General features: G+C 37.9%; 1 protein-coding gene across 2 annotated transcripts in view; it reads left to right on the top strand.

Moving 5' to 3' along the window:
- LOC131529878 (NACHT, LRR and PYD domains-containing protein 12-like) overlaps positions 1-25227 on the top strand; it is an 81462-nt gene that overhangs the window by 42174 nt on the left and 14061 nt on the right. For both annotated transcript variants that reach the window (XM_058759844.1, XM_058759843.1), the window contains exons 5-9: positions 5141-5314; positions 6592-6765; positions 7581-7754; positions 7974-8147; positions 8360-8406. In XM_058759844.1, coding sequence (XP_058615827.1) covers positions 5141-5314; positions 6592-6765; positions 7581-7754; positions 7974-8147; positions 8360-8406 — 743 coding nt within the window. The remainder of the gene's footprint in view (positions 1-5140; positions 5315-6591; positions 6766-7580; positions 7755-7973; positions 8148-8359; positions 8407-25227) is intronic.

The following is a 25227-nucleotide window of genomic DNA, read 5'->3' as shown; positions in this document are numbered from 1 at the left end:
TCTTTTCTTGAGATGTCATATCAACATAAAGAGATTCAGGATGTTCATGTAACAGTGTCTGTTTAAATGCTTTTCTTTTGTCTCCTTTAATGAGTGCAGGATAAACGATCTCCATGCAACCGCTGAATGCGTCCGTTATTGACAGTTGAGAGATTTATTTTCTCTCTCGATCGATCAATAATTAATTGAAATACATGCTATAAATACAAATAAATGTGGTCTTACTGCACTATTTCATCTCTGTGTCTGATTTGAAGCTAGCAGAATGCTAGCGCTAACGAGCCGTGACTGACGAAAATAACTGTCATTTTTACCCATTCGTTCAAATATTGCGCTGCAAAGAGCAAGACAAGTTTTAACTTGTCTATAACTTGGCAAATGACCATGGAATAAGCAGGATAATCTCCGCTTCGCGTCGGGTGGTTCTTTGCCTCCACGTCGTGCATTAAAATCCTTTAATGCACGGCTAGCCTTTGATTATCCCTTACTTAAATGTTAGCCTTTTGATTTTGCAAACTCAGATGACACATTTCTGTGAATGACTGCAGAGAACAAGCCCTGATTCACAACATTAATTTCCAAATGCAGAAATAAACTGCAGTTTAGCTTTTCAGTGTCCAGAACTGATGGAATATATTCACAATAAGCTACAGAATATGTGGAAGACTGAATCTATGCAGGACTAATAGTGACATTAATAATATGATAGTGCTTTGATTTATAATTCCAAATGACTTCAAAAAGTCTTTCTTGCTTCTACAGTGAAAATTTAAGTGATTTCTTTTTTATTATAAATAATACTAATAATTTATATGTGGGGTTGGGTTTATTATTATGGGTTTATTATTGGGTTTATTAAATTATCAAAAGGTTTTCAGTGTTTTCCACATTAAAGTGCAGTGTGATCACTGTCAGTCGTGTTCATTATAAAAACTAGGCAGGTGTATAAGATCAGGATTTGAACAATAATAAACAAATCCAGCACTAGATCATCATATCTAACAGTCACCTCAAAACAATGATTATCTTTATTATTGTGAGGAGAGATGAACGAAGAGCTTCTCTCTCGTGAACACGCTGCAGGAAAAGCTTCTTCTGGGTGTTTCAGGTAAAGTTCATCAGTAGTCTAGTGGTCAAGCGATGGTCAACAATATCAGTGACACGGGTTCAAATCCCCAACAGACCTGCTTGTTCTTTTCATTTATCTGTTTATTTCTTGGATATACGCAGAGATTTGTGTAATAATATCAGTAATAATAAGTTTAATTTATACAGTGCCTTTCCCAAGCTCAAGGATGCTTCACAATGACAAAAGCAAATAAACAATAAATTCATATAGATGGACAATAGACATTTGCCAAGTCCAGGACCTGTGGTTGTAGTTGCATACCACAGTAATAAGGCTGCACTATATTTAAAAAAACTCACATTTCGATATTTTGTTTTTCTGCAATATATTTTGCAATTATGAAGAAAAAAAAATCACCAGATGACTTGAATAGCTCTATTTGGAAAAAACTAAACGAAAATCAATAGGAAATAAACAAATGACAAGAATAGATAAGTATAACAGAACAAAGATACAAATGAAATAAACAGTGCTTTATATTTTTCAGGTAAGTCTAACAGTATTCAGGTACAGAAATTGATTAATCAAATGTAAAATAACACTGCATAGTCTTCACTGTATAAATTAAATGCAATAAAATTTTCTACAAACAAAAAACTAAATGTGTTTTGTTGTTTTCAAAGTGTAAATCCAGAAAGACTCTCTTTGTGTAAACTTTTTATCCTATCTCCTCTTCTTATTGACCTCAGAATATGTTCTATACCCACTATTTTCAATGTACTGGGGTTACCATGATTTTTATCTCTATAATGTAAGGCCAGGGGATATTGAGGATTGCAGATTCATATAGCATTCTTATGTTCTGCTAGTCTCAGATTTAATTTCCTTTTAGTCATCCCTATATAAAAACAACCACATGGACACTCCAACCTATACACAACAAATTAAGTATTGCAATTAATAAACGAATCTACCTTAAACTCACGTCCTGATGTTACATCAATAAATATATTTGTAAATATATTATTATATAAGTTTTACTTAATATAATTGCAATCATTGTGAGAATATGGTTAAGACAAATATATTTATTGATGTCTTTATATTTATAGAGAGTCTTTCTGGATTTACACTTTGAAAGCAACACAATTTCCAGGTTTAAATGGAGAATTGGATTTTTCTCCTTTTTTGTAATTAATTTCTTTGTTTCTTATAATTATGATATAGTTTTTGATTTCTTTGAGACTTATATATGTTTTTTTTTTTCTTTAATATTTGCTACAGTGTTTTGAATTGATTTGAATTTATTGATTATGATTTTGATAAGTAATTCTCTCATTGTTGCTTTGATACCTGCTCGGGAGACATGTGACATGTCATGTGATGAACTGATTGTTTAAATGAACTCTGAGTGTGTTTGTAAATTGACACCCTAAAGAAGGCGAATTGGCCGCAACGCGTCGGTGCACAAATGTGTTGTTTTTTTAATTCTAAAGCCATGTGAATAAAGGCTTTTTAATTTTTTCACTATTCGAGTGCCTTGGATTTATGAGTTTTTTGATGATACGAAAGAATCCCGCATCCAAAGAGCACCAATTAATGGACTTTTTACACCCCAGCAGCACTTTTTTGCATAACTTTGAATATATGTGTTTTGTTGTTTGATTAACATTTGGCACAGAAAGCAGGAACATTAAACTGCTGTGAACCAATATACTGTTACACATCCATTTTCTTTCTCAATAGTTTACCTTCACCTAAGCCATAAGCAGCTGTGTTTGCTATAGCTGCTACATAGACCTTGAGCACTGAAGGTGAGCGTCCCTTGTCCAACAGCTCTTGTAGGAAGGACAATATCAATGATATGTCACAGGAAAATGGGTCTGTACCGTGGCAGGTTGAGCACCAAGCAGAGAAGACAGACCATTTGAGGGCCTAGAGATGTCCTGTAGACGGGGCTCTAGTCTGAGAGATTGTGTTTTGAACGCTCTCGGGGAGTTCCGTGAGCTCCCATCGAGAGGCCAAAGGTGTAGAGCCCCCCCAACCCGTGTTGGATGCATCTGTCGAGACCACCTTCCTCCTGCACCGATGCTGCTTGTCCAGTCGATAGTTGTGGGCGGGCAAAGATGCGCGGCCACTGACTCATCGAGAGGCATCTTTTTGTACCCTTTTTCTTCAGCGCCATCTACGGAGGTGAGGGCGGATGAAGAGGAAGCATGCAGGTGGGCCGTGGACCTGGTGAGTTCTTCGTGGACTTCCGGGAAGAACAGCGAGGCTCGCTGACGAGGGGCCTGATGGCGCCCCGGCAGGAACCATTCATCCAGGCGGCTGCGAGTGGGCTCCTCTGGCAGAGACCCCTCCAAACCCAGCTCATCCACGGACTTGGACAGGATGCGGAGCAGTTCGGCGTTCTGTGCCCGGCTTGGGCTCGCTGGGCTCAATAGACAGAAGGAGGGCGGGGTCACAAATCGAGCAAGAAAGCTATGCGCAGAGAGGCGAGACTCATATCCTCACAATGAGGATTCCTCATATCCTCACATTCCGTCCCGGTGAGTGCAGCTTCAGCGTGGGCGCTGCCCAAGCAGGAAGTGCACTGGCCGTGACCGTCAGTGGCGTGTAGGGGAGCCCTGCACGAGCGACAGTAACAGTGCGGCATTTGCAACAACGCCGAGAAATTTGCTCTTTGAAAATTTGCTATTTATAGTGCTCGCCGGATGGCGGTAGGGGACCGTGAGACAGTGGCTGCTGCAGGCACTGAAGCGCTTGAGAGCGGCGAGTCAGCGGGGAAGTCAGCCGAGCCGAGAGGGTCTTGATCCACTGCAAAGGCTAGTCAATGGCGAGAATGCTTCGAGTCTCGTAGATCAGCGAAGAGCGATGTCGTTGCTGAAGGAGAAGAAATCTGAGGATCCTATGGCGAATCGGCCACTTATATAGCCAGATGCCCCGCCCATTCTGGAGGGCTCTCGCGGGCTTCGTCACCATAGGCTTGTGCAGCACTGCTGCCGAGCCATTGTTTCGTCTTTATTGCACTGCACAAACCAATGGCCGTGCAGTAACAATGCGTTATTGAAAAAAGGCTTCAGTTATCGGAGAAAAAGGAGTTTTCCCCATATGTGTCTAGTAAGACACAGTACGAGTGAAGTATCAAAAGGGAAATAGTGAGATTAAGCATGAGGACGTTTTATTAATCCTTTCCTTCTTTTAAGCTCCATTGTTTTAGCTAAATTGTGGCCATGTTTTATTTATTCATTTTTTAATTAAATAATGTTAACATTTTTTATATATATTTATTTGCTCCTTTTCCATTTTGCATTTACCTGTACTTTTACTTTCAATACTTAAGTACGTTTAATATATATTTAAAAAAAAATCATACTTAAGTACAATTAATATCACATACTTTAAAACTTTTACTATTAGAAGTAATATTCTAGATGGTGACTTCAACCTCTACCAAAGTCATTTTCTGGTAAGATATCTGTAGTTTTACTTAAGTGTGGCTTTCAGGAACTTTATCCATCCCTGCGAATAACAAAGTATGTTTGTGACATGTTAAAATACATGCCGTATTATTAGCAGACTTATTAAATGTAAATATCAAACATTTGTATTTTTGTAAATAAAGTGGTAATTTCATAAATATTTTTCTCAAAAATAGCTTCATAAAATTCAGTTTAAACCACTGGAGTCACAGCTGATAGTGAATTAAATTCAATATTTTTTAGCTGAAGAAACAGTCAGGAGCTCATCTGATCTAAATAATGAATCAATCTGAATGATAAAATGATCAGATTATCTCACTCTCAGGAGCTCATCTTATTGTGATTCAGTGTTCAGATCATGTCATCCTCTGTTCCCTGAGGACAGAAAACTGGCAACCCTCTGTACATGTCTTCATTGTTTTCTTAATTCTTAAATTTTATTTGATCTGTGTGTCTGTAGATGATCTGTCTGTGTGTTAATTCTTAAAATTGATTTAATCTCTTCCAGATTTTCTGGCTGTGATCTCTCCAATCAGCATTGTGAAATTGTGTTATCAGCTCTGTTGATGTGTGTTCTGCTCTCTTTCAGTCTTGCTGGCTGTAATCTCACTGCTCAGTGTTGTGAGAGTTTGTCATCAGCTCTACAATCCTCAAACTCTGTCCCGAGAGAGCTGCATCTGAGTAACAATGACCTGCAGGACTCTGGTGTAAAGTTTATTTCTGATGGACTGAAGAGTCAAAACTGTAAGCTGCAGATACTGAGGTATTTAAGAACACATAAAAGATAATTTACAGTCAACTGGTCACAATGTTGATGTGTTTCTGTAGATGATCTGACTGTGTGTGTCTGAAGATGATCTGACTGTGTGTGTGTGTGAAGATGATCTGACTGTGTGTGTGTGTGTGTGTGTGTGTGTGTGTGTGTGTGTGTGTGTGTGTGTGGATGATCTGACTGTGTGTCTGTAGATGATTTGTCTGTGTGTCTGTAGATGATCTGACTGTGTGTGTCTGTAGATGATCTGACTGTGTGTCTGTAGATGATCTGTCTGTGTGTCTGTAGATGATCTGACTGTGTGTGTCTGTAGATGATCTGTCTGTGTGTGTCTGTAGATGTGTGTGTGTGTGTGTGTGGATGATCTGACTGTGTGTGTCTGTAGATGATCTGACTGTGTGTGTAGATGATCTGACTGTGTGTGTCTGTAGATGATCTGACTGTGTGTGTCTGTAGATGATCTGACTGTGTGTCTGAAGATGATCTGACTGTGTGTCTGTAGATGGTCTGACTGTGTCTGTAGATAATCTGACTGTGTGTGTCTGTAGACGATCTGACTGTCTGTAGATGGTCTGACTGTGTCTGTAGATAATCTGACTGTGTGTGTCTGTAGGTGATATGTGTGTCTGTAGATGTGATCTGTGTGTGTGTGTGTGTGTGTGTGTGTGTGTGTGTGATGATCTGACTGTGTGTGTCTGTAGATGATCTGACTGTGTGTGTGTGTGTGTGTGTGTGTGTGTGTGTGTGTGTGTGTGTCTGTAGATGATCTGACTGTGTGTCTGTAGATGATCTGTCTGTGTGTATCTGTAGATGATCTGTCTGTGTGTGTGTCTGTAGATGTGATCTGTGTGTGTGTGTGTAGATGATCTGTGTGTGTCTTTAGATGGCCTGACTGTGTGTCTGAAGATGATCTGTCTGTGTGTGTCTGTAGATTATCTGACTGTGTCTGTAGATGATCTTTCTGTGTGTGTCTGTAGATGATCTGACTGTGTCTGTAGATGATCTGACTGTGTGTCTGAAGATGATCTGACTGTGTGTCTGTAGATGGTCTGACTGTGTGTCTGTAGATAATCTGACTGTGTGTGTCTGTAGATGATCTGACTGGGTCTGAAGATGATCTGACTGTGTGTGTCTGAAGATGATCTGACTGTGTGTTTCTGTAGATGATCTGACTGTGTGTCTGTAGATGGTCTGACTGTGTCTGTAGATGATCTGACTGTGTGTCTGTAGATGATCTGACTGTTGATGTGTGTTCTGCTCTCTTTCAGTCTTGCTGGCTGTAATCTCACTGCTCAGTGTTGTGAGAGTTTGTCATCAGCTCTACAATCCTCAAACTCTGTCCTGAGAGAGCTGGATCTGAGTAACAGTGTTCTGCAGGACTCTGGTGTAAAGTTTATTTCTGATGGACTGAAGAGTACAAATTGTCAGCTGCAGATTCTGAGGTATTAAGAACATATAAGAGATAATTTACAGTCAGCTGGTCACAATGCTGATGTGTTTCTGTAGATGATCTGACTGTGTGTGTCTGTAGATGATCTGACTGTGTGTGTGTGTGTGTGTGTGTGTGTGTGTAGATGATCTGACCATGTGTGTCTGTAGATGATCTGACTGTGTGTGTCTGTAGATGATCTGACTGTGTCTGTAGATGATCTGTCTGTGTGTATCTGTAGATGATCTGTCTGTGTGTGTCTGTAGATGTGATCTGTGTGTGTGTGTGTGTGTGTGTGTGGATGATCTGACTTTGTGTGTCTGTAGATGATCTGACTGTCTGTGTCTTTAGATGGCCTGACTGTGTGTCTGAAGATGATCTGTCTGTGTGTCTGTAGATGATCTGACTGTGTCTGTAGATGATCTTTCTGTGTGTGTCTGTAGATGATCTGACTGTGTCTGTAGATGATCTGTCTGTGTGTGTCTGTAGATGATCTGACTGTGTCTGAAGATGATCTGACTGTGTGTCTGTAGATGGTCTGACTGTGTGTCTGTAGATAATCTGACTGTGTGTGTTTGTAGATGATCTGACTGTGTCTGTAGATGGTCTGACTGTGTGTCTGTAGATGATCTGACTGTGTGTCTGAAGATGATCTGACTGTGTGTTTCTGTAGATGATCTGACTGTGTGTCTGTAGATGATCTGACTGTGTGTCTGTAGATGGTCTGACTGTGTGTCTGTAGACGATCTGACTGTGTGTGTCTGTAGATGATCTGACTGTGTGTCTGTAGATGATCTGACTGTTGATGTGTGTTCTGCTCTCTTTCAGTCTTGCTGGCTGTAATCTCACTGCTCAGTGTTGTGAGAGTTTGTCATCAGCTCTACAATCCTCAAACTCTGTCCTGAGAGAGCTGGATCTGAGTAACAATGACCTGCAGGACTCTGGTGTAAAGTTTATTTCTGATGGACTGAAGAGTACAAATTGTCAGCTGCAGATTCTGAGGTATTAAGAACATATAAGAGATCATTTACAGTCAGCTGGTCACAATGCTGATGTGTTTCTGTAGATGATCTGACTGTGTGTGTCTGTAGATGATCTGACGGTGTGTGTGTGTGTGTGTGTGTGTGTGTGTGTGTGTGTGTCTGTAGATGATCTGACGGTGTGTGTCTGTAGATGATCTGACTGTGTGTCTGTAGATGATCTGACTGTGTGTGTCTGTAGGTTGTCTGGCTGTATGGTATCAGAGGAAGGCTGTGGTTATTTGTCTTCAACTCTGAGTTCAAACCCCTCACACCTGAGAGAGCTGGATCTGAGCTACAATCACCCAGGACAATCAGGAGTCCAGCTGCTCAAACACAAACTGGAGGATGCAAACTATAAACTGCAGATACTCAAGTATGTCAAACACTAATACTGACATACTGAATGATACAGATGTTCCTGTGGCTCAGTGTTAGAGCATTGCATTAGCAGCGCAAAAGGTTGTGGGTTCAATTCCCAGGGAACACATATACTGATAAAAAAATATATAGCTGAATGCACTCTAAGTCACTTTGGATAAATGTAAATGTACAGAACTACATTAATGTGTGTTTGTGTGTTTATAGTGTGGATCATGGAGGAGAGATCATGATGACAGCAGGACTACGAAAGTGTAGGTTTATACGCGCACACACACACACTCTCACTCTCTCACACACAGTTATGGCAGCTAAAGAAGCTCGTGTTTGAACCCGCATGACTTGCTGCATGCTCTCTTTCACATCCTCCACATTCCTAACCCAGCACTGATATCAACCCAAATTGGGTCAAATCAAGTCAGCTTCCTAATAACCCAGCATTCTCAGCCGAGTGTTTGGATTGAAACAAATACCAGCGTGTTTTATATGTGTAGGCTATAAAGAAAGTACACACTGTGCTCGTTTATGTCACAAGCTTCAAATCTGATTTTTTTTTGGCGTGCGCACACTGCAAAAATATAGAGTTTCTCACTGTTTGCACATAATAACCACTCTCTTACACATTTCTTTATTTATTTTAAACAGCCGAATTAATATTTTATGAAATGCTAATCCTGCCGTAATTAGAAATAAAGAAAGAAAGAAAGAAATGTACAAAGAAAAGTAAAAATGCAAAAATAAATAAATATATAAATAAATATACAAAGAAAAGTAAAAAAGCAAAAATAAATAATTATGTATAATTTTATTTCCTTATATATTTTTTCATTTTTTCCCACATTTATTTATTTATTATTTGTTTTATTTCTACATTTATTTATTTCCACTTTTATTTATTTTCACATTTATGTATTTATTTACGTATTTATTTCCACATTTATTTATTCCCACATTTGTTTATTTCTACATTTCTTTGTCCGTAGGGTAATGAGGAGGGCGTGTTTTGCCTCAGGAATAGAAATCGATCTAGAGTAGTCGAGGGGTAAGCTTTGAAGCCACAGTGACACCTTGTGGTGCCCAAACGAAGTGCAATAAGTGTAGCCTACATGACGCGCCTGTTGATAGTGTGAGATGAATGACTTAGATAGTCAATATGGCCAAAATATCACGGGTTATTATTTCAGTTTCACGTGGGGGGTTGTTTCGGCTGGGAAGCCTGCTATCTGTGATGCAAAAGCGTGCAATCGCTCTCCTACGCGCGCTGTTTATTTAGGTTTCACTTTCAATGCATAGCCTACAAAGCATGTTTCCAAGATTCAGAATAGAAGGAGGCATCAGTTACTGTAGAAGATTTGTCACCTCGCACCACTTCCCGTGTGGACAGTCACATCAACTGATTATAATGGGTTCTCTTGGTGTAGACACGCTTTAGATACGGATTAATCACACGTCTTGGGCTGGAAATATCCAGAATTAGGTCAAACAAGAGGTGTCCATGTTCCGGAGCTAGTGAAAGACACACGCCATGCATTGAACACAAGCATCATGCTCATCCAAACAGCGCCTGTAGTGTGCCCTCAGCTTTTTCAGCTAACTGCATTTTTTTAATGTAACCAGAAACCAAAAACAACATTGACAGCATCAGAAACAAACCCGTGATGTCCAGGGGCATTTTTTAAAAACCGTATTAATGTATGCATCATGAATATGGAATGCCACGTTCTTAATTCCTGTTGATAAACTCAGTTAAAATAATAAAGGGCTGTTACTAGTAAAAATCCAATCAGTGTCAACAAAAGCCATCAGAGACATCATTACTGAATGCATTTACACTGCAATAAGCCTGCAAATACATAAAATGTTATGAAATTTACGTTTTAAATTTTGAAGGCACAAATATGTCAATATGTCAATTCAATGAAACGTTTAATATGACACTAAAACAGACACTAGGTGGCGCCAAGTCACTGTCTTAACGAGTGAGTTCAATCCATTCAACTGATTCCTTCAAATAGGTTTCGCTGATTATGAAAACACCACTTGTTGCCACGGTTCAGCTGTGGATTTGTTTCTGTGATAATTATATGTAGGCCTAAGGTGTAATCTTTTCATGACAAAATGATCAAGAAGCTGGCAGGTAGGGGACATGTTCGGGGGAACAACACTTCTTATATTGAGAGAACAGCATTTATTTCTTGTGGCCATGCGTTAATGCATGAACCTGCGTGACCATAGCAACCTTGGACATTCATAAACGGATATTATGAATACATTAATAAAATGTTTTGAATTTAATAAGCACAGAATTAAGAAAATATTATATTAACCTACCTGTATATTGTGTGCGTGTGATATGTTGCAGATATATGCAGTCCACAGACAACATTTATGAACCTTGTTATAATCAATACATTTAAAAATAAGACATGACATGATAAGTCTGATCTTTGAGAAAATATAAAGGGTCACTAACTTCGTCAATTCTTTCATTGCTTTTTGTAACATTTTTACTGAACTGTACCATAAATTTGTCCTATGGTGTGACATAGCAATAATTAAGATCTTAATAATGTATAAATGGCATGAGAGAGATTTATCTTCATTGTTAGTGTCAGGTCTCTGGACTGTTTGTGTGTGTTTTTCTCCCCATGTGCTCCCCGTGACGCAGTTTCTCCCTGGTTTGATTGTGTTCATTTGGTTCAGGTGTGTCTCGTCAATTACCCTCGTTTTAGTCAGGTATTCAAGTCCCAGTCTGTGCAGTCATTAGCCCCTTTCGCACCGCTTTAGTTCCAGAACTAAAAGTACAGTAGTGACGTAAGCCGGTCGACAGCGACGTCATTTGTGCGCGGCGTTCAACAACGAAAACAAAGAACAACAACGTTAACAACAGGAGGATGGAGGACGCTGTGATCGGAGCTGTGATGTTGTTGTGTCTTGCGGGGTTCACAGTAATGGACATGGAATGTCGACGTAACTTATACATCAAGCGATTGAAAGATCGGAAAGGAGTTCAAAATGTTCAAAAGTGCCTGCACTTCAGCGTCCGTCCATCTATCGCTGTTCTTCATTCTTGCGAAATATAAGTTGATGCGATGTTTACACAGTATGTGTTTACACAGTGTTTTAAATCATGGCGGGTGAGGGCGTTTTAGTACGTGTTTAGCCAATCAGCATACACTTACTATTTACAGTTCCTATGGAACTGTTTTAGACCCTGCTCTGAAGTAGGAGTTAAATAGTTCCTCCAAACGGAGTTCCGGGAACTAAAACAGTTCCTAGTTCCCGCGGTGCGAACACGCCAAAAAGTGGGTAGTTCAGATACTATGAAAAGGTTCCTGCGGTGCGAAAGGGCCTCATGTTTGTCGGGTCTCTAACGTTATGTACGCGTGTTTCCTGCCGTTCCCTGTGTGTGGTGTATATTAAAGACTGTTACGTTGATCCTCGTCTCCGCGTCGTTCCCTCCGACTGCTGACAGTTACACTTATTTTCAGAAACTGTTATTCATTTAATATGAAATTATAATTAACATCATTTTACCCCCATGACTTGTTGGACAATTTCAAGAAAGTTTGACAACAAGACAAACTTTGCTGTCATCTGTTCAAAACGGCTGAAAATGATACCATTTTAAGATGAGTGATGATTATATCTAATACTCAACTGTTTTTTTTAAAGATATTTTGAGATAAAAACAAATCTGTGGTTCTTTTATGTGTGTCACACCACAGGACATTACGTCACACTAAAGGACAGAAATGGTAGTTATTAAAGTATTTCTATCTAATTTTGAACATGTCAAAAGAGAAAGAAACTTTAATTTTAATACAAACAATATCAGCATGTTTTTTTTTAAACAAAACAAAAAATAATTTTCATCAACAAAATGCAGTGTCTTAGTCAATCAGTATGTTACTGAAACTATTCTAGCCCCCCGCTGCATGTGTGGCAGAGCTAAATATGATTAATATTCAAAATACACTGTAAAAACTAAATGTTCCTGGAGGCACCTTTTGGGGTTCTTCTCTGAGGAACTTTAACGGTTCCTGGAGGAACCCTTTTATTAAGAATGGTCAGGAACCACCTTGGTGCTTTGAGGTACCATTTCCCAATTGCAGTTCTTTAATATTTGTCCCCCTCCCTCCTTCCCTCCCACCCACCCACTCACCCACTAGTTTATTGTTCCTGCTATTGACATTTTTTTTAAATTATTTTAATGAACAAACTGAAAAACTAAAACAAATACATATCAAACATTGTTTATTGATAAACAACAACATCCATAGAAGTTTCAAATAAATAATCACCTTAAATAGTCAATACTGCACATAACAATCCAATTCATGGAAACACCAGTGTTAATATTGTTATAAATAAACAAAACCATAAATAAGTAAATGTGACTCAAATATCTTAGAACTTTAAAACATTTCATGTACCTCAAAAATAGTACAGTTCAAATTAGCAAATTTAATTACAAATTTAATGTACATTGCAGACAATGTTAACATATTCTTTCTTGTTCTAAATGGAGGTCACAGATTGGGAAAATTCACACAGGACATTTTAAGAAATTGATAAGCCCCATGAGGTATGTAGGTAACTTGATGATCTCCTGAATATCCAACAGATACAGCAGAAAAATAGTGCACTTTACTGTACGTTTAACAGCTTTTCTGTATAATGTTGAATAGAACAAAGGCACATATAGTATAAGGTGAACTCATGTTGGTAGGTTCGTCAGCAAGTAGCTCCTCACCATCAGGGAAATCTGCAGTGCTGCTCTCACCAAATGGGTCTCCATTACCACAGTTGGTGTAAGATTCTGTGTAGTTTGTTGAAAAAGGAGGGATTTACATAAAATTTTATTTAAAAAATATTGACATTTATTCATTTAGCACATGGTTTTATTCAGTGTATCTTAAAAATGAGAACATCACAGGCAATTTTTTGTTATATTAGTGCACTGAATAATGGTTGTGGACTAGTTAAATACACAATATCTATTACAATTACACACACACACACACACACACACAAACATACAGGCGCATCTCAAAAAATTAGAATATCGTGAAAAAGTTCATTTTGTAACTTGTTTCAAAAAGTGAAACTTTCATATATTCTAGATTCATTACATGTAAAGTAAAACATTTCAAAAAAACAATTTTTTTGTTTTAATTTTGATGATTAGAGCTTACAGCTCATGAAAGTCAAAAATCAGTATCTCAAAATATTAGAATATTTACATATGAGTTTGAATAAATGACCATCCCTACAGTATAAATTCTGGGTATCTCTTGTTCTTTGAAGCCACAATAATGGAGAAGACTGCTGACTTGGCAATGATCCAGAAGACGAACATTGACACCCTCCACAAAGAGGGTAAGTCACAGAAGGTCATTACTGAAAGGTGTGGCTGTTTACAGAGTGCTGTATCAAAGCATATTAAATGCAAAGTTGACTGGAAGGAAGAATTTGGGTAGGAAAAGGTGCACAAGCAACAGGGATGACCGCAAGCTTGAGAATACAGTCAAGCAAAGCCGATTCAAACACTTGTGAGAGCTTCACAAGGAGAGAACTGAAGCTGGAGTCAGTGCATCAAGAGTCACCACGCTCAGACGTCTTCAGGAAAAGGGCTACCAAGCCACTTCTGAACCAGACACAACATCAGAAGCGTCTTACCTGGGCTGTGGAGAAAAAGAACTGGACTGTTGCTCAGTGGTCCAAAGTCCTCTTTTCAGATGAAAGTAAATTTTGCATTTCATTTGGAAATCAAGGTCCCAGAGTCTGGAGGAAGAGTGGAGAGGCACAGAATCCATGTTGCTTGAAGTCTAGTGTGAAGTTTCCACAGTCTGTGATGATTTGGGTGCTGTGACGTCTGCTGTTGTGGGTCCACTGTGTTTTATCAAGTCCAAACTCAATGCAGCCGTCTACCAGGAGATTTTGGAGCACTTTATGCTTCCGTCTGCTGACAAGCTTCATGGAGATGCTGACTTTCTTTTCCAGCAGGACTTTAGCACCTGCCCACAGTGACAAAACCACTTCCAGGTGGTTTGCTGACCATGATATTACCGTTCTTGATTGGCCAGCCAACATTCCTGACCTGAACCCCATATGGAATCTATGGTATATTTTCAAGAGAAAGATGAGAAAGTCAATCCAGACGAGCTGAAGGCTCAATAGTGTCTCAGAAGTGCCACAGGCTGTTCACTGATGCTGGAGTTTGTGCTAAAGGAGCCCCGACCAAGTATTGAGTGCATAAATGGACATACTTTAAAGAACTTGAACTTTTCTGTATTGCAAATCCTTTTTTTGATTGATCTTAATATTTTGAGATACTAGACTTTTGACTTTCATGAGCTGTAAGCTCTAATCATCAAAATTAAAAGAAAAAAACTTTTGAAATGTTTTACTTTACATGTAATGAATCTAGAATATATGAAAGTTTCACTTTTTAAATAAGTTACGAAAAAAATTTTTTTTGAGATGCATCTGTATGTGTGTGTGTGTGTGTGTGTGTACAAAACTCAAAATGCACAAACTCAGACTTACCTCATTTATCATATACAGTCCAGCACAGCAGGATCGTCATGTAACAGGTAGGGCAAGGCTCGGATTTCTCAGAAGAAAATAAAAGGGAAAAGAAAAAGAATAACTATAAGTAATTGAATGTTTTAGGGGAATTTCTGATGTTTCTCTGCAATTATTCACTTACTTACACACCTTCAAAAGATGGGGTAAGTCCAGAGAGATCACTTTATTGTCAGCCAGCAACAGACATCAGCAGTTTCAGCAGTCCACTACAGAGACATATTCATGAAACATACACAGAACACACGTTTTCATTGACTGCTGAATAAAAAAGAAAACATGGATAAAAAAGTATAAACTGTTTCATTCAGTTCAGTGTAATAGTGTATATAAGACTGGATTCATATATGATTTTGGATTAACGTTAGGCCTCACTGAAACACTATTTCAGTTATTTCAAAATTATAAAAACAGTTTTTATGGGTGTGTAAATTAATAGAAAAATAGGCTAAATATATTAGATAGTCTACATGTAACATGGATGGGTAACTATTTAACAAACGTAAACGACAACAAATAGTTCAGAAAAGAAGAGATTACAATAACTAAAAGTGAACATAATGATCAAAGCTGACTAAAAATCATCGTTTGTGATTTAATACTCTCCATTTCGTCCCATGAAGTTCATTATGATAGCTAGCATCGTGGCTATTAAATTAGCGGTTAAAATGGTATAAAAAAATATTTAAATAGAAAAACTTGATTTAAGAAATTGATTTAAGTAATTTCCAGGAAATGCATGGAAGGCAACTGCAACACTGCTATTTTATTTGCGCTTATTTCAGTATTTTAAACTCATTTACTTCACACATTTCTTACTGCGTTGTAATTTTAGAGGTTTATGTAAAACGACATGATTTCCTTTGGCTCACCAGTTCCTGTGCAGTTTAAAAAGTATTTTACTCAAGTAATTTGCAGGTTTGGAAAAGTATAGGCTATGGAAAAAAGGGAACCGAGTGGAAAAATATTTGTTTAGACTATTTGCCCTATTCAGCATTCTAAAATGTAAAGTTTTAAATTTCTAAAAATAAATCTATCATACAAGTAGAGAGATTTCATGACAAACATTTAGTGATCATTTGAACATGACTGAATTAATTCAAGGAACGCATTTTTAAAACTCTTTAAAACAAGTCTTTTTTTTTTTTACTACACTAAACAAATGTGCGTCTGCCACGCAAACCAGCAAAAGATAAAGAAGCAAACATGTAGGCCTAATAGAAAATGTATCTGTATCTAAGTTCATTATTAGCCTACTCTTGACAGAGAGCTGCTTTGGTTTTTGAGAGGCTGTTGGTTTAAATTATTGCCTTTTATATATACACAAATACTAGAATGTGTATGATGTATTATTTTAGGTAATATTACTCTTGCCAAGCTCTGATTTATGAGAGATGCACGGAGTTGATTTGCGCTCTTTTCTTTCATAAAGTTCCATACATTCATTCACTTCACACACTCATCATTCCGTGAATTTGGTTTGTGTAGAATATCGCGCTGATCCCCGGCTCACCTGTGAGTCTAGCAAACACGTGCTGCAGCTTCAGCCGAATATTCGGGCAGAATTATTCGTTTTCCGTTATTCGTTTTAAAAGCCATTATCCGTGCCTTTCAGCTTCGGTCACACCCCTATTGGTTTCAATATTGTTTTATTGTGTGGTAACCGTTTTTTAAAAGCAACAAGGTATGAGAGGCCGTGCTGTATCATGAATAAATCACGGCTAAAGGGGTTGCAGGCACTCCGCTTCACTTCGAGCCTAACAGCGCCCTTCAGCCGTGATTTATTCACGATACAGCACGGCCTCTCATACCTTATTTCTTATATAAATATATAAATTAGTGCTGTCAGTCAATTAAAAAATTTAATCGCATTAATCACAGTCATGGACTGTGATTAATCATGATTAATCACAAATTTAAAATACTAGGATTTACCTGTAAATGTGTTGAAAAAGAAATGCATGACAAACTAGTTCAAGGAAACAGAAGCTTTCACACTTCCTCCAGCTATGAGACATAATCCTTATTATTCTTTAGCATTATTCTTTTGTTTTTATTCAGCCATTATCTGCCTTTAAACTGGCAATAAAACATTTACCAAGCCACATCGCTTCAATCCCAGTATACATTTACCCAACTATTATCAAAAGTATTTCTAAATAAATACAACATTTCTTGCGACCGTACGTGAAGTATTATGACAAAATGCATTATGAAGAAGAATTGGACCTGTTCTGCAGGTGCATTAGAGCTAATATTAGCATCTAATAGCATCTTGGTTTTATCTTGGGGTATTCCAGTGTGTGAGCTGGCAGTAGAAAACATTGGGATCTCAGATCATTATTTTATTACTTTTAACATGGTTTTTTCTATGATAACTCGAGGCAGTGAGTCAGCAGGTCGTAGTGTAAGGCCCATTAATGCTTTGACAGCCTCTGAGTTTTCAGAGGCTTTTAAATCCCAACCGCACTTGTGTGACACAGTCTTGTCCCCATTACGCTCTGATTTGGATATTCTGGTTGATAGTTTTAATTCAGAGTGTAGTGGTATTCTGGACTCATAGCCCCTTTTAAAAGGTGAAATCAAAAATGGTTTCACAGCCATGGCTCAATGCAGAGAGCCGCTTACTGAGGCAGAAATGGAGACAGGCAGAGAGGAGATGGAAAAGAGACAAGCTTCAAGTCTCCTATGAGATACTCAGGGACTGTTTGCATACCTACCAACAGTTTGTTAAATCTGCCAAGGCACATTATTTTTCAGCTCTAATCTCACAGAATCATCATTGTCCGAGAGTGCTATTTCGCACAATAAACACAGCCCTGAATACTGTAGGTTCAGTTGCTTTTGACAGCTCTGAAAAAGCCTGTGAAAGTTTTGCACACTTTTTTGTGGATAAGATCAGTACGATTAGAGCTAATATTTCAATCTCTGCTTTAAATCCTGATGGACTCATATCTCGGCCTGACTCCTGCATTTCTGCTCATTTTTCTATGTTTGAGCCCGTTTCTCTGTCGGAGTTGTTAGTAGTTGTTCAGCATCTCAAGCCATCTTATTGTTCATTAGATGTTATTCCACCTCGTTTATTAACTCAGATTTGGGATGTGGTGGCTTCTATGATCCTGTCTATAATAAATCAGAGTCTTTCAAGGGGTGTCGTTCCATCATATTTTAAACATGCTTTGGTGCAGCCTCTTTTGAAAAAACCCACTTTAGATTCCTCAGTGCTAAATAATTACAGACCGATTTCAAAACTGCCTTTTCTGGCTAAGTTATTGGAGAAGGTGGTTCTTAATCAACTTTCTACTTTTTTAAATGGAAACAAAATTTTTGATAAATTTCAGTCGGGCTTCAGGTCTCAACATAGCACTGAAACTGCCCTTCTCAAAGTGTCTAATGATTTGTTATCTGTAGACACTGGGAATTGTGCTATTTTGGTGCTTCTGGATCTTAGTGCTGCGTTTGACACCGTGGATCATGCGATTCTTCTTGATCGTTTGCAAGAGTGGGGAGGGATTGAGGGGGTTGCGTTAAAGTGGTTTTCATCCTATCTACATGGAAGATCCTTTGCGGTGGAGCTTGGAAGTTTTATATCATCTCCACAGTCTATTTCCTCAGGGGTTCCACAGGGTTCATGTTTGGGTCCTGTGTTGTTTTCTCTATATATGCTCCCTTTGGGTATAATTTGTCAAAAATTTAATGTGGCTTATCATTGTTATGCTGATGACATCCAACTGTATGTGCCCCTAAGATGTAACAATGACCCCAATATATCAATTTTGATGGAGTGTTTGGAGGAAATAAGGGCTTGGATGGCTTCTAGTTTCCTGCAGCTCAATGAGTCCAAATCGGAAGTGGTGATTTTTGGCCCCCCAAAGTTAGCCGAACAGCTTTCTGTACATCTTGGCCCCTTAGCCAATAATATCAATTCACAAGTAAGAAATCTTGGTGTAACCTTTGACTCGGAGTTGAAGTTTGATAGACAAGTCAGTGCTGTTGTTAAAGGTAGCTTCTTTCAATTGCGTATGATTGCCAAATTGAAGAGAATACTGTCTTTTCATGACATGGAAACCGTGATTCATGCTTTTATTTCATCCAGGTTGGATTATTGCAACTCACTATATTTAGGGTTGTCTAAGAATCTGCTTTCACGGCTGCAGCTAGTACAAAATGCTGCAGCTAGACTGTTGACTGGCACAAGGAAGTGGTCCAGCATTTCACCAGTGCTGGCCGAGCTGCATTGGCTTCCTGTTGATTTTAGAATCCAGTATAAAGTTTTGATAATGGTTTTTAAAGGATTGCATGGCCTTGCTCCAGAATACATTTCATGTTTGTTACAGCACCACTATGTTATCAGACCTTTAAGATCATCTCAGAGTCTGCTTTTACATGTTCCAAGATCACGGCTGAAAACCAAAGGTGATCGAGCCTTTTCTGTGGCAGCCCCACGTCTGTGGAATAGCTTTCCATTGGTCATTAGATCTTGTCACTCATTAGACTGTTTTAAATCAATGCTGAAAACACACCTCTACTCTGTGGCATATAGCTGCCCCTAGCTGTTGGGACATTGGGCAGTGACGTATATTGTTGTGTTTTTTGTCTGTTTTTGATGAATTTTTATATGTAAAGCGCTTTGGTCAACTGGAGTTGTTTTAAATGTGCTATATAAATAAATGTTGATTGATTGATTGATTGATTGATTGATAAGACAATTTATGAGATTAATAGTACACTTTTACTCAGAACTCACTTCAAACCACCATCGAGTGTTTGTAATAACTTCCTTTTGTGATCACATGTGGAATTTGGTCGTTTACTGTTGTTAAAATATGCTATTTATAGCCTTTTATATCACTGCACAAATTAGCATTTCAGATGTACACATTCAATCTCAAGAAAATCACATACAGACCATATCTATCATAATCGTGTGCTGTGATTCGACAACACGCAGCAGCAGTTTGGTAGCGTGTAGTGCAGTGCAGTTTTTTAAAAAGTTATATGTTGTTTGTTACTTATTGTTAACAATGACTTCTTTTAATATGTCGGGCTCTTTTTTACTTCTCGTGTTTTTTTGTTATTTTTTGAGGGCTTTTTGCGACTTCCGTGAACCTATATGTTACAGCTGCGAGTTTCTCCTACTACTACGTAACTCTGAAGGTGGCACGGTGGACCCTCTGACGGCGTTTCCAGCAGAAGTTATTCGACCGGACTCTATTAAGGTGAATCGAGAATGGATATCCAAGTCGAAAAAGGTGAGGAAGAGGGGGAGTCGCGGTGGCGTGAGCCAGAGGTTGAAGAGACAAGGCCATCGTCGCATGCCTCTCCCTACGGTTATGTTGGCTAACGTTCAGTCGCTGCATAATAAATTGGATGAGCTTCGGGCAAATGTTAAGTTCCTTAAGGAATATAGCAGTGCATGCCTTCTTGCTTTAACGGAAACATGGCTTAAGGAACAAGATTCTCATTCCGATTTGGAGATTGATGGCTTTGGGGAACTCTATCGCTTGGACAGAGATTCAGCTGTGACGGGTAAATCACTTGGTGGAGGATTATGTCTTCATGTGAACAAAAACTGGTGTAATACGGTGGTCGTTAGGGAGACCTTGGGTACACCTGACATCGAACTTTTATCTGTTTCCCTACGACCCTATTATTTACCAAGAGAGTTCCTGCAGCTGTTTGTTACGCTTGTTTATATTCACCCGAAGGCTAATGTTGATATGGCAACTGCATGGAATTGTCGCAAAAACTGTGCAAAGACTTCAAAGGATGACGCTGGATGCACCGAACTTCGTTATTTTAATCATTGTAAAATGGGGAAGTCCTTCAGTGGTTTTTATCAGTATGTAACCTGTTTTACACATTATAAGAAATGTCTTGATTTATGTTATGGATCTGTGAAGGGAGCGTATAAATCTTTTTGTAGAGCTCCCTTGGGTATATCAGATCACAATGTTGTGTTCTTGGTTCCTTTATACAAATCGGTCCTTAAGAAAAATAAGCCGGAACGCCGTTTAGTTCCAGTGTGGTTGGAGGAATCTATTAACTCTCTCCAGGACTGTTTTAGCCGTACAAATTGGGATGTGTTTATAAATGCTTGTGTTGATTTGGATGAACTTACAGAGACTGTGTCAGCTTATGTTACTTTCTGTGAGGACCTTGTTATTCCCAAGAAAGAAATTCTCATCTATCCAAACAATAAACCGTGGGTCACTAAATCTGTAAAAAACACAATTATTCAGAGGAACATTTGTTTTAATCAAGGTGACGTGACTCAGTATAAGGTATTACAAAAACAGGTTAAGAAGGAACTTAAATTGGCAAGGCTTAATCACAAGGATAATATGGAGTATATGTGGCATGGGAGGGGGTGAAGTCCATGATGGGGATGCACTCTAAGAAATGTAATATTTCTTTTGACAGGAAGCTTGATTTTGGCCTTGCCAATGATTTGAATGTTTTTTTATAATCGTTTTAATGTTCATAACTTTAGTCAGGAATTGGCAGCTTTCAAAAATGTTTCCCTTGAGCAAAGTAGTGTAAACATTGATAAGAACACAGTCTTAAAACTTTTTCTGGGTGTTAAAGAGAGGAAAAGTTCAGGTCCTGATGGTATTGGAGGCCGCATTATTAAAAATTGTGCAGAACAGTTGGCAGATATTTTTTGTTTTATTTTTTAGTATGTCACTGCACCTTCATAAGGTCCCTCGTCTCTGGAAAGAATCTATTATTGTACCGGTGCCTAAAAATAATGTACCACAATGTTTAAATGAGTACAGGCCAGTAGTACTTACCTCTCTGATTATGAAAATATTTGAGAGGGTTGTGAAGGATAAGCTTTTGACCATGGTACAGGAACATTTAGATTCATTTCAGTGTGCCTACAGGCCCGGTAGGGGTGTTGATGATGCGATAAGTACTCTATTAAATATGATTTTAGCACATCTTGAGGGTGCAAAAACTTTTGTGCGATTAGCTTTATTGATTTTTCATCTGCCTTTAATTGTATCCAGCCTCATATCTTAGCAGAAAGGTTAAATAGGGTTTATGATATTGATTCTGGGCTGATATGTTGGCTGATGGATTTTTTAACTGATAGGTCTCAATGTGTGAAAATAAACGGGGTTCTATCTGATGTACTTTTTTCTTTGACTGGGTCACCGCAAGGATGCGTTCTTTCACCTCTTTTATTTGCGCTTTATACTAATGAGTGTCATATTATTAAGTTTTCGGATGATTCAGTGATTGTTTCCCTTTTAAACAGTGAGGATCTTGATCATGGTCCGGTACTGACAGATTTTATCAATTGGTGTAAATTGTCCTTTTTGGACATTAATGTATTTAAAACTAAGGAGATGATTATAGATTTTAGGAAGAATCCTACGGTCATCTCTTCTGTGGTTATTAATGGTCATGTTGTTGGGGTTGTACATTAATTTAAATACCTTGGTACTGTAATAGATGGAAAGCTGACCTTTGAGGCCCATGTGGATGCTGTGTGTAAGAAAGCCCACCATTGTATGTTCTATCTGCGGAAGCTTTGTAGTTTTAAAGTGGACAGTACTTTCATGGAGATGTTTTACTCTTGTTGTATTGAATCTGTCATTACTTTCTCATTCGTGTGCTGGTATGGGTCACTTAATGTTAAAAATAGGAACGGACCGCAGGGTATTGTTAAAATGTGTGGTAAAATTGTTGGCACCACTTTAAATGATTTGAACGACTTGTATAAGGCCAGGACTTTGAAGAAGGCTGAGTTAATTATGAATGATTCCAGCCATCCCTTGCAGAATGTTTTTAAGTTGCTTCCTTCTACTCGCAGATATTATTTGCCTTTATGTAGGACCAATAGATTTAAGAATGATTTTATACCAGCTGAGCAATTCCACCGTTACGGACGTGACATTTGCAGTCAAAATCTGAAATATAAATTCTCATAAATTATATTTATTACCAATATATTAAACCATCTATTTATATTTTTCTAAACCCCCTAAAATAGAGTCCAGACATGAGAAAAGTATCAGTCTATAACCCTGTTTTATATGTTAAATGGGGGGAAAACACATGCGTTACGGACATGACAAAAAATAACACGAGTTTCTGGGAGACAACATATTTTGTAAACTTTCTGCGAATTACAATGCACAGCCCAGAAGCGACAACGTGTGCAGAATGGAGAAGGGTTGGCTATTTACAAAGCATTAAATATAAATTTTGTTAAAATTTTCGTTGTTGTGTTTCAGAGGAAAAAATCAATGTTACGGACGTGACATCTCTCCGTTACGGACGTGACCAGTCTGAAAGCGGAATTCATCCGACTATGAAAAAACATATAAAAATGCTTTAAAAACTTTAACAGAGACGTCTAGTGAGTATTTAATAGGGCTGCCCCCCACTAAAGATTTTTCTAGTTAACTAGTTGTTCGTTTAAGCCATTATATTCAACTAATTGCGCATTTTATATTAAATTAATAGACCTACTAATCCATATGAGCTTCAATATATTCAAGCACACGTATAAAATTTGCCACAAGGCACAGGCAAAAGTAGCCTAAGGATTATTAATGTATAGAAAAAGGAGACACTTTAATTATTTACTAATAAACTAAAGTTTATTACGGCTGCAAGAAGAAATTCATAGTGCCGACTCTCACCTCCAAATGCAACCTTCATACATTTAATTTTTGTTTTAAATTGGTTCGTTTAAAAGTAGGCATTTCAGCCTTTCTATAGATATATTTCTCTATGTGAGACACACGCTGAGTTGTGGTTCTTTTTGGAGACGCACTCCAGTTCACAGAGACGCATCCTGTATGTTTTTGTAATTTTGCAAAAGCACAACATTTTATTGTTATTATGAATTTACATAAATAAAATTAGTTTCGAATTGATTTTAAGTTGTTTCATTATCAGGAAAAAAAAATGCAAATGATCGCACGGGCGAGGCGCATGCGCATCAATTGATATTCCGCACAAACACTTGAACACGGGCCAAAAATATAGCACATTGATAGCCTATAGGTTAACGCTAGAGGTTGGAATCCACATTAAAATAAATCCTCACCAGTCTACATCCGAGTCAGGTGCAGTTATAATCTATAAATTGAAGGCTATTTGACGTTTTAAAATGATCTAACCGACCAACGCCGCTTCAATTCGTTGATCATAGTTGTTGATCACGATTAAACGGATGCCGCTGAAAAAAAAAGTTTTAATGACTTGCTTATGCATTAAATAACTAAGATAAAAAACAGGTTATTCTAAATATAATAGGCCTATTGTTCAAATATATAGACTGCGAAGACCTTTTGCATCTGCATAACAAAGTGAATTATTTATTTATTTATTATTTTACTATGCAATGATACAAAATTAAACCAAACAAAAAAATATTTAGACAAAATAAAAATAAAAATAAATTATAATCCCACAGTATATGCGCGAGCAGCAAAAATCTTGCACTCCCAGGTGAAAAACAAGTACACTTCCATAATGTACTTAAAGTGCTCTGTTATCGCGCACTAATTTTGTACTTAATATACTAAAACTGATCCTTTAGTACTTCTTAGGGTCAACTTAAGATCATCTAAGTGTACTCAACTGTGCTATTTTGAGACACCATGAATGAACTAAAATGCGCTTTTAACATACTATCTTTGTATTTAAAAATGTATTTCGTTACCACTTGTACTTGAACCCTTCTTTCATTCACCAGAACAGCGACAAGAGTTATTTGAAACACATAAAACGTTTAAACAAGATAATATTGACAATGACATTTAAAATAGTTTTGGCGGGCTGAGAATGCGATTTCTAAAATGTTATGATACGGTAAGCCTGACACAGCAGTAGACCTTTATCAGTCAGCAACGAGGCAAAAATGCGCGCCGGTGTTCTGACCATTTGTGCTACCCGCTCAGATTGTGCTACCTCCCATTAAAAAGATAGGCAGCACAAATCGATAGCGAAAAATGCTACCTATCAGATTGTGCTACCAGCATCTTATTCATGTGCTTTGAGTCTTTTTTTTTAATGTCCATACCTACCCCTACCCTAAACCTACCCATTCACACCTACCCTTACCCTAAACCTACCCTTAAAACAATGCAAATATATTACTGGTAGCACAATCTGATAGGTAGCATGTTTCGTCGGTATGCATATGATTTATGAAGCGTCCGTAGACTACAATAGATTTACAATACACAAACCAGAAATGTTTAAATCCTATTAAAGTAACATAATACTCCATAATGAGCATATTCCGCTCAAGCATAAAGTTTGCCACAAAGCACAAGCAAAAGTTGCCTAATGATTATGAAAAAAGGACACATTTTATTTTTTATTAATAAACTAATGTTTTCATGAGTCCTTGTCAGCTGCAAAATGAAATTCACGAAATTTCCACTGGACGCCTTTAGGGAATGCATTCAGATTACGTAATCAGGGAGTATTTGATTTCGTTTTGAATTGGTTCGTTC

Source organism: Onychostoma macrolepis, chromosome 22 (genome assembly GCF_012432095.1).
Source record: "Onychostoma macrolepis isolate SWU-2019 chromosome 22, ASM1243209v1, whole genome shotgun sequence".
NCBI classification, from domain to species: domain Eukaryota; kingdom Metazoa; phylum Chordata; class Actinopteri; order Cypriniformes; family Cyprinidae; genus Onychostoma; species Onychostoma macrolepis.
This window is presented reverse-complemented; position numbering and strand designations above follow the sequence as displayed.